The sequence below is a fragment of the Gadus morhua genome, chromosome 2 (assembly GCF_902167405.1).
Source record: "Gadus morhua chromosome 2, gadMor3.0, whole genome shotgun sequence".
Taxonomy (NCBI): Eukaryota; Metazoa; Chordata; class Actinopteri; order Gadiformes; family Gadidae; genus Gadus; species Gadus morhua.
In genome coordinates, this window is record NC_044049.1 from 24,077,430 (window position 1) to 24,092,429 (window position 15,000).

Genomic DNA, 15,000 nt, shown 5'->3' on the forward strand with positions numbered 1-15,000 from the left:
CTATGTCTCTCCCACTCCCACTCTCTAATACTTGCCCCTCTCCGCCATTCCCTCCCTCCATCTCTCTCCCCCTACCTCTCCCTCTTCTCCTCTTCTTCCCCCAATCTCTCTCCCCCTCCCTCTCCCTCTTTTCTTCCCTCCATCTCCCTCCCTCTCACTCTTTTCTTTCCTCCACCTCTCTCCCCCTCCCTCTCACTCTTGGCCTTCAGTCCCTCTGTCTCCCTCCCTCCCCCTTCGCTCTCCAGGTGTAAGACAAGGAGGGGGGAGGTTTATCTGCAGGGGAGGAGTGTGAGGTATTGTGCAACAGGTTATAAATATACCAATGGATCCTTCTTAATCTTGTTTTGATATCTTCCTATCTTCTTTCTTTCTGTCTTTTCATCTACCCTTCTGTTTTTCTGTCATCTCTTTCCTCGCCGCTTTCATTCCATCTCGTCGTTCAATCTGTCTTTATTTCCTCTCCTGGTTTGATGACACATCAGTTACCTTGTCTGTTGTCCTCTGTTCATCCTTGTGACTCATTCAATAACCAAACAGGACATGGGACAACACATTACTGTCTAATAAGTATGACGTGCAGGTTTTATTATGCCAGACACGTGGTTAAAGTAAACGTTTAGTACAAAAATTTGTTTTAATTTGGAGGAGTCTGAGTTTTCCACTTTCCGTTGTGTGTAGTTCAGTGTGTTTCTCTCAGGTCATAACCGCAGACAGCTGTTGACTCTCTCGCTGTAAAGTGAGCGAAATCAATCTCAAGACAACACTGAGGACGTGTTTGAATCCACTACAGTTTATTGATGCGAGCCCTTTTCTTTTTGGCGATCCGATCTCACAACGAATGTGGCTTATTTGGTTTGCAAACCAGCTACTAAAACTTTCCGAACGCATGCAAAAAAAGGGGATCTCTACTCAGTCCACGTGTTTTATGGGGCTGTGTTGCATTACTGCCACCTGCTGGCCTTCTTCCGGGCACTCCGGCATTGCTATGCCATGTGTGTACGGGCGCAAGAAGGAAACGTTCCTGAATGTAGCAACGTGTGTGAATAGTGGGTATTTGTGGCGGTGCCTGCAATGCTATCCAAGTAATCTACCGGGAACTATGTGGGAAATGCGCTTTAGTGCGTAGGTCTGTTTGTTTGCGTATGTGTGAGTGTGTCTCCTTACAGTCACCTGACCCGGGCTGACCCCGGTTGGGGGGGGGGGGGGGGGCTGGGGGTCGGGTGAAATGGGGTTGACGTCATGGTTAGTGCATGTTTGTGCTCCACCACCTTCTCCTCTTCCTCCTTCTCCTTCCACTCGCTGGCCTACTTACAGTCGACTCACGTGGCATCAGGGCTACTCACATCACACTCCTCACTCCTCACATCACTCCTCCCGCGGAGCAGCGGGTGGATCCAGCCACAGGAGTCTGCATACGGCCGAGAGGTCGGAACAATGGAGTGTCGGAGGAATTACATAGACCCGAAGTGAACTGACAGCTGTCCCGCACACTGCAACAACCCCTTTCTCCTCCATGTAGCGTTTCAATCTTGACTTCAGAGAGTCAAAGTAAAAATTCCTTCTCCACCATGGCCGAGATAACCCCCACTATGAGTTTTTATTGTGGAAGTAACAGGGAGTCGGAGAACCCGACGCAGTCTTAAGATTCATGATATCAGAGAATATCCCCTTCAGTTCGGTCGCGGCGCAATGAATGAATAAAGATTGTATGCACGTCAGGAGCAAAAAACGTTTATTTTGACAGATGTGCCCGAAGTTACAACCTTGTTGATGACCAATGTTTAGGAAGACATGTAATTTTAATTCTGCCATGGGTGAAATCAAAGCGTAGTGTGTACTGAATAAATGTTGATGATACACTTCTTAAAGGCGGGTAATGGCATGATACCGGCCTCCTCCATCTTCTGCGTCACCTTTTTAACTAAATCTCAGTTTCTCGTTTTCCGGCGGCGACAACCATGAACATATAAAGAAATTATTTAATATTTATATTTATAAAGAAATAAGAATTGTTCATATGTCAATGGCGACATCAAAACGACCACGTCTCCTTCTACTTCCGGCTCACGTCCCCCGGCCGCAAGATCTCAAGCATGCGCGAAAAATGCGGAATCCGACGCGGAGAGTTGATAATTGACCAACTCATTCCTCAGTGTGTTTTCTTTGCTCTATAAACCACAGGTATTTGTGTGTGTGTGTGTGTATGTGTGTGTGTGTGTGTGTCTCACTGGAGACTGTATTTAAAATATGCGCGTGGCTCCGCTGGAGGGCCACAGCATCCCCAGCAGAGGGCCAGCGGAGGGCCCCTGAAGCTGAACGCGGGCTCTGGATGATATCATAATGACAATATTATGATATCATCCGCCCCTGTTAGCTGTTGACTGTTAGTTTCAGATGTTATCTGTAAGCGTTAGCCTGCAGTGGGGCGATGTTATCATCCACAACGAATCTCTTAAAAAAACAATCAAACCCAGCATTTAGCATTTAATCTGTTAGCATTTAATCAGCATTTAGCATTTAATCTGTGGGGCGATGTTATCATCCACAACGAATCACTTAAAAAAATAATCAAACCCAGCATTTAGCATTTAATCTGTTAAGGCTGTCAGACCAGGGGCGTTACCTTTTGAAGATAAACATGTTAATATGTTTCAGTTATCATGTCAATAGTACATCAAAGTACACTTCAATGCTCATGTTGTTCTGAAGCCAGTCACATGTTATGTTTGTGTAGAATAAGTGTATCATTTTCATTATCGGTTTCATCATCTAGAACGGCCTCACACAGCTAAGATCTTTAAATGTTGAAAGTGCCCTTTTTCCACTTTGTTGTCATGTAAATCTCCTTTCCTGCAATCCAGAGCATCGTGTGAGGTCCGCTGAAGCAACGAGCTGCAAGGCAGTGTGCATGTACGTGCACTCTGGGGACACGCTGACCTGCCCCAGCAGCCACTGGTCTCTCCCCGACCTACACCCCCTCTAGCTCTCTATCTCTCTCTAGCTCCCGCCCCCCACTCACATTCCTGTTAGTGTACAAAATAGAGATCGGCCCATCAACCTCCTCTCCTCTCTTCTCCTCTCCTCAGCTCCATCAGCTCGCTCTCTCTCTCTCTCTCTCTCTCTCTCTCTCTCTCTCTCTCTCTCTCTCTCTCTCTCTCTCTCTCTCTCTCTCTCTCTCTCTCTCTCTCTCTCTCTCTCTCTCTCTCTCTCTCTCACACACGATAAGCCACCCATGGGTGCTAACATGACTTAATTGTTGCTGTTGTTGTCCAAACAACAGCCACCCTACTCCTCCACTGGGGGTTCACGCATATCTGTGACCACTACACCTCGGTGTAATCTCTCTCTCTCTCTCTCTCTCTCTCTCTCTCTCTCTCTCTCTCTCTCTCTCTCTCTCTCTCTCTCTCTCTCTCTCTCTCTCTCTCTCTCTCTCTCTCTCTCTCTCTCTCACTCCCTCCTCTCTCAGTCACTCACTCACTCACTCACTCACTTCCTCCTCTCTCAGTCTCTCTCACTCACTCACTCACTCACTCACTCACTCACTACAAAATAGAGATCGGCCCATCAACCTCCTCTCCTCTCTTCTCCTCTCCTCAGCTCCATCAGCTCTCTCTCTCTCTCTCTCTCTCTCTCTCTCTCTCTCTCTCTCTCTCTCTCTCTCTCTCTCTCTCTCTCTCTCCCTCCCTCTCCCTCTCGATGACAGGTTGTGTCTGCTTTCAGGAGAACATGGCTGGAGCTCGACTTGTTTGTCAACCAGACGTCCCCCTCCGTCTCCTGACCCTCAGGCCTGACTAGTTATACACACACAGACACACGCACTCGTACACACACACACACACACACACACACACACACACACACACACACACACACACACACACACACACACACACACACACACACACACACACACACACACACACACCTGGATCTACCTGCAGTTTCAGATAAAGTTCTAGTTTGGTCAAAAAAAACACAGTAGGGCGGGGCTCTCCGTGACTTAAATCGCGGCAGAAGTCGGAATCCGTCGGTAGCAGGAAGTGGGAAGGATTCCTATGAATCATTCCGACTTCCTGCTTTTAGAAGCCCATGTTGAGGCTCTGCCTCCTCGATGTGGTAACGTCGGGGGTCATCCCGGGTCCGGTGCCAGCGGGCCAACACAAGCTGAACACAACCTCTCCTTTCTGCACCGACGGGCATTCCCCAGAGGGGCGACGGCGATGGTGCAGACAGACCTGATCACCGGGGTCCAGGGACTCTTGTTGCTGACACAGAGATCACAGAAATAAGCAAAACAGTTATAATTAAGTACGAATGACTAATTCACTGCATGACTCACTAGCTCACTAACTTACTCAACTACTTACTCACTAACACATTCATTGCCCGGGCCAATCTGGCAACAGCAGTCAACAACTGAGTTTGACACAACAACACCAGTCTCCAATATCAAGTAGGCCTACATCAGCAACCGCAGGGACTTCCAAGCCTTCAACATTCCTTTACGTTTAAACATCTGGTAAAACACATCCCATGCGTCATTGCGTTAACTGCACCTTTGTTGTTTTGCTTCCTCCAACTAATGACCACATTGCTGATGTAGAACAATACTATTAAACTAAAGATAACTGCTTCTTAATCACTCTACCCCAGCCCCCACATGAGTGAGTGGGTGTCCTTGTTACTTTGTAAATTACCGGTGAAATCCTTCATTATCGTGCCCTGTATGCCCCTGACGCACGTTGGGTCAATATTTGAATGAGATTCCCGGCTGGCACCCCGTGTGTTTACGGTTCTTTGGTATCAGCAGCTGGTGAGACTACTGTTATTGTTTTCCTGCTTATGGTCTTAGGTTAACACCTCCTGCTGCTGTTCCGCCATGTTCCAGAGTAAAGTCATAAACACTAACCGCCATAACCGCTGATAAAGTTTCCCGTAAACTGTTTCCCCTTTGTGGTTTTATTATTGCTTTAGCAAGCTTGGCTTATCAGTGATGTGTGACATCACGGCTGACTTTTAGTTGAGCGTAACATCCTTTAAACAGACGGTAAGCAGTTAATGAAAGCAGGAATCTGCTCAAGTTCACGTTCATTAGAGGGAAAGAGTTTGAATATAACCAACTAAGAGGGCTTGAAAAAGTGTTAAAGAGATATAATAGTGATGTGATCGTTGATTAATCATCATTGGAATTATTCCAATAATAATTGGTATCAATTTAGAGATGGTGAAATAGGGATGAGGTTAGAGATGGTTAAGTTTAAGTATTAGGTTAAAGATGGTTAAGTTGAGGCATTAGTTTAGAAATAGTTAGAGACTGTATAAGGAACAGGGTCATTCAAATCAGTTAATGCAGTAATGCACGTTTTGTAAGAATGAATTAACATTACTATATTTGTGCAGTCATACAATTATTATATAGAATTAGCCTGGGCTAGTGTTAAGGTAAGTGAGTTTTGGTTAGGGTTAGTTTAGAATAGTAAACAGGAAACACCATTAGTAAGGTTAACATTAGTCAACGGTTAATTAACTGTGAATCCATTTTTAGTTAATGCTTATTAGTGCATTAATGGATGTGAATTGTTAATTAATGTACCCTTATTGTAAGTACTGTGTTACCAATGACATAAACAACTTGAACTTGTGCTTAGATAGCACTGCCTCACAACCGCAAAATACCAGCCTCACATAGCTGTCAAGGTCTGTGTGTGTGTGTGTGTGTGTGTGTGTGTGTGTGTGTGTGTGTGTGTGTGTGTGTGTGTGTGTGTGTGTGTGTGTGTGTGTGTGTGTGTGTGTGTGAGAGAGAGTTGAGTGGTTATTTTCCCCCTCTGACCCCTGACCTTTTGGTTAGTTGAAGGCCCTCCGGCCTCCGACAGGAAGGAAGCCTAGAGCTCAACAAACAGTCAGTCCTTTGTTTGGCTCTCTCTCTTTCTTTTTTTCTCTCTATCCTCCTTGACCTACTTTCCGAAGAAAAGCCGGTGTTACTCGTCGGTAAATGTCAACAAACAAAGCCCTGGAAAACATTCCGATATCGGTCGCTCGGGCATTCTGTAGGCCTTGTTGGAAGAGCGAGAAGATTTAAACCAGTTTCTGATCATAAATAAAAAGACGAGCCAGCAAAGATAATAATTTAATGAATCACTACGAACAATAGTTCACTGGTTTTGGTGCGTTCTGATGCAGTTGTCTCCTATGTCGTAACACTTTTAGCGCTGTCGGGCTTTCACACAGGGTTCCAAGGATTTGTGTGTGTTGCATCATGGATGCAAAACACCTCATCGCTCTTGATCACCCAATACTCCTGATCCCTCTCAATTACCTCTGATAACTCCTGACCACTCCCTATCGATCCTGATCACTCCCTCTCCTGGTCACCCCCCCCCCCACCCCTGTTTACTCCCCATCACTCCAGTGAACTCATGAACTTCACCATATTTATTACAGAAACACAGGTGGACGCAAGGTGACACTGTGTGTGTGTGTTTGTGTGTGTGGGTGTGTGAAGATGTGTGCGCATGTTTGTGTGTGTGTGTGTGTGTTCCTGTGTGTCAGTGTGTTTGTGAGCATGAGTGTGTTTATGTGTGTGTGTGTGTTTTCAAGCATATGTGTGCGTGTGTGTGTGTGTGTGTGTGTGCTTGTGTGTGTGCAACCATGTGTGTGTTTTTGTGTTTGTTTGTGTGTGTGATGTCTGTGTGCAAGCATGTTTGTGAGTTTGTTGTGTGTGTGTGTGTGTGTGTGTGTGTGTGCGTGTGCGTGTGCGTGTGCGTGTGCGTGTGTGTGTGTGTGTGTGTGTGTGTGTGCGTTTGCTTGCATGCATGCGATTCCAGGCCTCTAATTATCTGTGTGTTCCATCATTTAATTTCAAACCCTTTTCACTCTTCTGCTGCACAGGCCTCAGCCAAGAGCCCCCCGACCCTGTAGAAGAGGACGAATGATCAATGGAGAGCATGTTACCCTCCAGGCTAAGCTCTTCAAACAGACTTAAAATATTGAATTCAATCTATTCATGTATTATTCAATGTTGGTTCTACTTTCCGCTGCCCTCGTCCTATCAACAGAAAAACGGGGTAATGGTTGGCTGGCGATAATTCCTGTGCTGGTTATTATGGGATATGCTGTGCCGCTGGTGCTGGTGGCATCAGCAGCAGGGGTCCATTGCGGGGGCCACAGATGGAGACGAGAGCCGTGTGATGGCACGGTTCGATACGGACGCTGAGGAACAAAGCCTTCAGGTGCGATCGTCATGGCGACGTGACCTGTGGATGTTCTGCTCCTCTGGCTGTAGGAGAACGGGTAACAGACTCCTTCAGATGCACGCTGCTCACAAGTCTTGTGGCTGGTTACACACTGGATATGACGGGCGGTTGACCTTCAGGATGTTCTGATACAGAAAGGAGAAGAGCCATGACGGGGAAAATAGAGCAGCCTGTGCAAGGTCTTTACTCTCTCGCACTCGTTTCATTCCCTCTCAACCTTTCTCAAAGTATCCAAAAGGATTTATTGGCATGGAAAATAGCATTATTATTTAACAAAGTATACAAAATAATCAATAATAATCAAACTATTTCCTGGGACTATTCACCATAGAATGACTTGTCTTTACCCATCGCCGCGAACATTCTCTCTCTCACTCTTTCCTCTCTCTTTCTCTCTCTCCCTCCCTCCCTCCCTCCCTCCCTCTCTCTCTCTCTCTCTCTCTCTCTCTCTCTCTCTCTCTCTCTCTCACTCTCTCTCTCTCTCTCTCTCTCTCTCTCTCTCTCTCTCTCTCTCTCTCTCTCTCTCTCTCTCTCTCTCTCTCTCTCTCTCTCTGCTTCTTGCTCAACTTCTGACCTACTTTCCTGCTTCGAATTGATGAGTTGTCAGTGGTTTAAGGAACATACCACTGGATTCTTTGTGTGTGTGTGTGTGTGTGTGTGTGTGTGTGTGTGTGTGTGTGTGTGTGTGTGTGTGTGTGTGTGTGTGTGTGTGTGTGTGTGTGTGTGTGTGTTATGGGCGGGGGGGGGGGGTGTGGGTTCGCACATGTGTGCGTGTGTGTGTGTGTTTGTGTGTCCAGGTGCATGCCTGTGTATGTGTTTGTGTACTCACATGTGTGTGTCTGTGTGTACGTGTGTGTGTGCGTGTTTGTCTGTGTGTGTGTGTGTACTCACGTGTGTGTGTGTGTGTGTTTGTGTGTGTGTTCTCGCATGTGTGTACGTGTGTCCAGGTGCATGTCTGTGTGTTTGTGTGTGTGTTCTCACATGTGTGTACTGTATGTGTGTCCAGGTGCATGACTGTGTGAGTGGAGACATTGTGAAGGGCACTGATGCAACAGCCTACAAGAGCGGCTTTGTTCACAGCCTGGAGGACGATCCCCTCGGCTCCTCCCTGATCCCCACTCTGGCTCCACTTAGAACCGGCTTCAGCCGGAGAACCGGCAGGTACTGGATCACAACAACTCGTCACACACTCACCCCAGCGCCGTTAAGGCCTTCTTCTTGGCGTTCATCCTGTCACATGATCTGAGACTCCAATCATCACACATCAGACGTCACATCTTCAAAATATACTCGAATATAAACGTCTTCAATAGCTCAATATTAAGATGTGTTTTTTTAAGAATACGTTTAGCCATTTCCAACCGACCACTTCAAATAGAAAGAAAGGACAATTAAATATATAAATAGCTTTTAAATACACCCCCACAGAGTGCACAGACAGGCGTAGCTTGCTCTAGATCAGTTCCCTGGTACAGGTGGGCGAGCCCCAGCACCTCCAGACAGCCTGATATCCTATTGCAATAGCCTGGAGGAATTCTTAACTTTGCACATATTTCCGGTCACAGCTTGTAAGCGGGTCGCAGGAACTCAGTTGCCTTAATTTCTTTGCAAAAAAATGTGCTTTTTAGATGCCATGCCTTTTTAGGGCATGGCATCTGATAAGAATCTCTTCCTGAACAAAATGCTACAGCTGAGTGTTGAGGCATGAGTACCACGATATGAACAGGCATGTAAGCTCTATTGTGTTTATAGGACGCTGTCTGGCCTGCACTGGGTGGAGGAACTGGTCCAGGGAGCTGGGGGTGTACACACACTGTAATCTGGGTCATCCTCTCCGACCCAGCTGAGCGGTCTGGGTTTGTAGGTTAGCGGAAGGCAGCTGATCCACTGGAGGATTGAGGAACAGGGAACGGCAGAAACTTAAATCACTGAAGCGGTTCTTTCCCATGCCTGGATTTGGGTCTAACTCACGTCATTGTTTTCTTTGACAGATAGATAGATAGATAGATAGATAGATAGATAGATAGATAGATAGATAGATAGATAGATAGATAGACAGACAGACAGACAGACAGACAGACAGACAGACAGCCAGACAGAAAGACAGACAGACAGACAGACAGACAGACAGACAGACAGACAGACAGACAGACAGACAGACAGACAGACAGACAGACAGACAGACAGACAGACAGACAGACAGACAGACAGACAGACAGACAGACAGACAGACAGACAGACAGACAGACAGACAGATAGATAGATAGCAACATAGATAGATAGATAGATAGATAGATAGATAGATAGATAGATAGATAGATAGATAGATAGATAGATAGATAGATAGATAGATAGATAGCAACATAGATAGATAGATTGACAGATAGATAGACAGATGGATAGATAGACTGTAACACACACTGTACGATGCCGTGACACACTGACATAAGACATGAGAGCGCTGGTCGACATGCTGGCTGGTACTAGTGTAACACTGGCCTACTTGTCCCCCCTACTCCCCAGCTGGAATGAAGCTTGTCGACCACTACAGCCTTCCAGTCACTCAACAGGAGGCTCCTGTACACTCGGGTTCCACCTGTTGCTGGTACATGATGTCCATCTCTTACGGATCTTGTGTTTAATACACAAGGGTGTCATATTGTGGGACTTAGGGTGTCATATTGTGCATGGTTCCTGAGTTCTTCAGCCTCCTCTAATACGCTGATGGCATCACTTACAATACGGAATCAGGCTTGTTTTTGATAGCATGTCCTTTGTGAAGGTTTAACTACTAGCTCTGATTGACTGCATCATCATTTCTGCATTTCCGACAGTGTTAATTACTACATCAATGAGTGTTCAGTAGCTCGTTAGTGATTGCAGTTAGGTAACATGGCTACATTTTTTATGAGGCTCTGATTATGGTTGATATCTTATCTGAGATTTGATCGTTTTTCATTGGTAGTTCCTTGTGTGTAGTCTTTGTATTCATTGGTTCCCTGGAAACCAACCTTACAACCGTAGCGATGAGGAAGCTTTAGCTTCCTCATCGCTTTAGCTTGAGAAAGAAGCACACCAAAACAAAATATGTTCACAATATGTTGAGAAGGCCATCATTGTCTTTATTTGACTTTCAACCTCGTAATGCGCCATCATCCAAAATGAAAATCAGTGTCAGTAAACATACATAGTCATGTCAGATGTAGGTGTGGCCTCAAACAAACAGACCAATCACCTTCCATCCCTAAGAACCACACAATTCTCCCGTCTCCTTTTTTTTTTGTTCTTTGTTGTTTCCATTAAACCATCTGCAAAACCAAAAACACTACATATTTTATACACAGTGAGAAAACAAGCAGTGGGTGTGTGTGGGGGGGGGGGGGTCCTCGTGTTCAATAGTGGGACGTTACAATAACAGCACATGAAGAAATGGAGAAAACAGTAGTGTTGCCCGACGGCAGGGGTCATTTTACATTTATACACAAGTGCTTGAGAAGCCCAGCAGGGGACGTAGCCACCCAGGTCCCGACAGGCCCTGGACCGTCCAGTATCAGAGCTTTATCTAGGATCAGGGTCGGGGCATCAGAGGAACAGCACAGGCACGTAAGGTAACAGATCACCGTTTCCTTAGAGAAGCTCAGTATGGTGGCTGTGCTGGCTGGTGGCTTGTAGACCACCAGACACCGTGGAGGTGTCACAGCGACTATAGATTGTGTTCCTATATTATCCTCACTGATCCCATGATCTGATAGCAGGAAGTATCAAATGATGGGAGGAGGTTCTTGATATCAGAGGGGTGCCGTGCTGCAGAACTGCAGAACAGATCGATGGGTCTCAGGGTTACCCTATCAGAGCTCAACAGGCCGTCCCTTTCTTAGATGATTCATTCTAAACCCATGTGGTATGTATCCCATAGAGTCCGTACAAATCCATGGGCTATCATCCTGTGGGCTTTAATGCAGAAATGGGCACAAAACAGGGAAATAATTACAGAGGGTCAGTAGACGGGAAGAACACGACATTGTTGATCAAGCTTTAATTTAATCTCAGCGCACAGCCCACAGCTGGTGACCATTTTAAGAAGGCCCCGTCTCAAGAAGCAATACACTTCCCATTCAGTGCTTTTGGCGCTCAAACTCAGACTCAAACTCAAGCCCATCTCTGTTAACAGGGCATTCAAACGCTCAAGCTGTGTAATGGAGGGAGATGTGTTTTCATTGGGTCAGTGGGGGTCTGGGACACAGAATGGCTGTACATTAATCAGATTCATCCTGGGACACTCCACTTTCAAGATCCTCTTCAACTTTTTTAGGTATTTCAATTTTTTTCCCCCAAAGATTTCTTTGCAAAATATATATTTATATAAGATACGTAAATTGATATATCACAATCATGTACAAAACAAGTGCTTGAAAAAGTAGTGGAGATTGTAAAATAATAGACATGGTCTGGGGTCGGGGAGGTCAGAGGTAGGGTCCAAGGAAGAGGTATGGAACTTGGTATCTGAAGTTTTGTAGATGCCTTTGCTTCTTTGGTCTAGGGAATGGTCCCGTTTTTTGTTTGCATTTCATAAAATTAAGGCAGATAGCCACACATTTGTATGTTTTTTTGCTACAGTCAAATTCGTACCAAATTAACAGTACTGATAAAGCTTGAGAAAAGACAAGAGTTTTGTTTTCTGTTACTACATTCTTTGCTAAAAACATGATTATTCACTATGGTGAATAATCGTGTGGAATTGAAGTACAAAAGGCTGTTCCATTCCCCCTCTCTGTGCATTAACAAAAGTGCTTCTGAATGAAGAGGGTGTAAGAAATGACATATCTTTACATTATATACAAATTGATATCACAGGGGTCTCAAAATGTCCAGTCCTGTGTGATGATAGTGTGGGAGAAGTCCAGCTTCTTGTCCCGAGGAGGGGTTTCATGGGAGGGATGTGCTACCAGAATGGAGGGCCTAACTGGTTTAACATGAGATAACCAGAAGCAGCTGTGCCCTCTGAAGCAGCTTAAGCCGCCAATGTCACTCAGTCTAGCTGTTCTGCGTCGTCCGTCCTGGACCCCTTCCCTGATGTAACCTGGGTGCTAATGCCCACCAAGCTATAGCTGTCCCTCACGTGGTTCTGTTGGGTAGCCAGGGCCAGGTAGGGGTGCTGGGGAAGAGAAGGCAGCATGGCAGAGAGAGGGGTGGCCGGTGACTCCTGAACAGAGTTGCTTCCGCTTGTGCTCATAGACCTGTGCTTCAGTCTGAGTTTGTGTGGTAAGGCAGTTCCCTTCACCTCTCCCTGAGAGTCCTTAGACTGGACCTGAGAGCTGCACGGGGGCGTGGGGGCGGCCGGCTGGTGGAACCTGACCAGATGCTGGTTTGTGTAGCAGCCTGCGTCGGAGCAAGATGAGGACGGAGGCTCGTCCTCGTCTGTGGATGCGTCTTTGTCAGAGCTTCGGGGGTCTCCGTCACTGGAAGAGGTGTCCTTGTTGGAGCCTCTTGAGTGTGGCTGGTAGAAGACCTCGCTCCGGCTCCCACCTTCATAGGTCAGCATTGGGGGCTCCTCATCTCGGTTGCCCAGGTATGAGTGGTGCGTCTGGGGGATGTGGGGGTAAAAGTCGGCCTGAGAGACACTCTCCCCTTCAAGGTGTTGCTGGTGCTGCTGGGGTGAGAGCTGTGCAGCGCTGAACGCCTGCGTCTCCTCTGCCTCACTGCAGCTGTCTGGGTACTCATACGAAGGGGAGTCTAGCGTCTTCCTCTTCATCTGCTGGGTGACCTCAGCCAGAGTCTCTGTGGTGGTCTCTCTGGACTGCTGCAACTTGCTAATGCAGCCGGGCCCTGAGATGCTGACCTGTTGCTGGGATTCGCAAGGCTCCAAGTCCTGGTTCCTCGCCATGCTCTCCACAGGATAAGGGGTGCTACTGGAGCGGTAGAGGATGACACTCCTCTGGGCAGGGGGGGCATGAGAGTGAGTCTGGCTTGGGGACATGAGGGCGGTACCGGCCTTCTCCAGAGGCTGTTGCTGGTGGTGTTGCTGGTCGTGGGGAGTTGGCCCATGATAGGCTCCAGTCTCCTGCTCCTGAGAATGATGCTGGCTCTGGTGGTGCGCAGGCATGGCGGCCAGCCCGCGGTGGATGTTGAGCATGATCTGTGTGGTGGTGTCGTTTGTGATGTCCATCTCCGACGTCTCTCCCTCCTGCTTGATCTCAAAGCCCAGGGGCTCCGGGCTGTCCCTGGAGGAGCTGTCAGACATGTCGGAGAGCGAACCCCGCGGGGAGTACTTCACCAGCAGGCCTTCACCACGCACCGAATGCTCCGTCTCCGAGGAGTCCGAGTTGATCATGACCTGGGAGCCACTGGAGTAGCCGCTGGAGTAGTAGTGGGAAGAGGAGGAGGAGCCTCCGAGGCCTGATGCGTTGGCTGCACTGAGCTGCTGGCTCTGCTCCATGTAGGCGGCGGTACTGATGAGGCCGAAGCGCAACTTGAGCTGCAGGAGCTCCGTCTTCAGCCGGACGTTCTCATCGTTCAGCGCCATGACGCGGTTCTCCAGCACCATGTCGTTCAGCCGGCGCTTCTCACGGGACCGCTTGGCCGCCTCATTGTTCTTGCGCCGTTTCTCCCAGTAGGAGGCGTCCTTCTTCTCGTCGGAGATGAACTCGCGCTTGCGCCGGCAGCTCATTCTGGCCTTTGGTTTGGCGGGTCGTCCGAGGCGACCTGGAGCTCCTGGGTCTGATGTGAGAGACTCTTCTAGATCGGCTTCTGGACAGCTGGATTCGTTCTCTGAATTTTTGTTTAACTGTGTCAGAGATGAACTCAGACTTTCCATTCTTGTCCTGTTGCAGCCAGTTTTAAATCTTGCCAGACCGACTCAGTAAAAAAAATTAGGTCAGATGGTTTGGGGCAAGGGGAGTGTGGCGATAACCTGGTTCAAAATACAGTTTCTATGACCAGGATTGGCCAATGTCTCATTGAGAGTATTTGCTACCTTGCTGGCTACCCACATTGGGTAAAAAAACTGTCTGTGAAGCCTTTAAAGTCAGCTTTGTTATTCCAGGATCGTAAGTAACTCAAGTGTCTCAATAAGCCAAAAAGATCAGGAGTAGGTCAGCATATACTGCCGTCATTTACACAGTGAGACGGTTCTGGGTTACTGAGTCCAGACTCTTTGTGTGAGCTCAGATCCTTCAGTTCTTCTGTTTGCTGTTCTCCCTTGAGCAGAGTGGAGTCGAGCTGTAACCAACAGCTTCAGGCGCTGAGCAGGATGTAGGTCAGTCTGTCTGCGTTGGCTAGCCGCTCTTTGGGGAGCGCCTCTCTTTTTCGCTGGCTGGGAGAGGAAAGGCTGCGGAGACAAAGAAAGAGAAAAATATGTGTTAATCCACCGGGAATACCAGTAGTGTTGTATCACATGGCTTCAGAAGTCTGTTCCAGGTTTTCCTTGGTAGTGTGACCAAAGGCTCCCGGAGGAAGCCAGCTTATGTGCGTGTACTGTCTTGTCACGCCTGGCTTTGACGTAGCATTTTGCCACCAACACAAATGACCTCTAAACACCAGGAACTACCTTATGACCCCTTGACCTCCCCCCCCCTTCCTACTGATCTTCCCAACAGGTGGCCCATGACCCCTTAGCCCAGTGTGGCGACTTGGGTTAATGGAGGTCCATGTAGGTGATTGGCCGGTTCGGTTTGAGTCGTTCAGAGAGAGCGAGAGCATTCCTCTGTCCCTAGATAGCTGGGGCTCATGCTTTCCACGGCAGCTGGAG

At 47.6% G+C, this 15,000-nt stretch overlaps 1 protein-coding gene across 1 annotated transcript in view; it reads right to left on the reverse strand.

Annotated features, from left to right (window-relative positions):
• Positions 1-10,339: 10,339 nt before the first annotated feature.
• Positions 10,340-15,000, reverse strand: part of nfil3-2 (nuclear factor, interleukin 3 regulated, member 2) — a 10,197-nt gene continuing 5,536 nt past the window's right edge. The window contains exon 2 of the mRNA XM_030379097.1: positions 10,340-14,580. Within this exon, the coding sequence (XP_030234957.1) occupies positions 12,283-14,067 (1,785 nt within the window). The 5' untranslated portion in view covers positions 14,068-14,580 and the 3' untranslated portion in view covers positions 10,340-12,282. The remainder of the gene's footprint in view (positions 14,581-15,000) is intronic.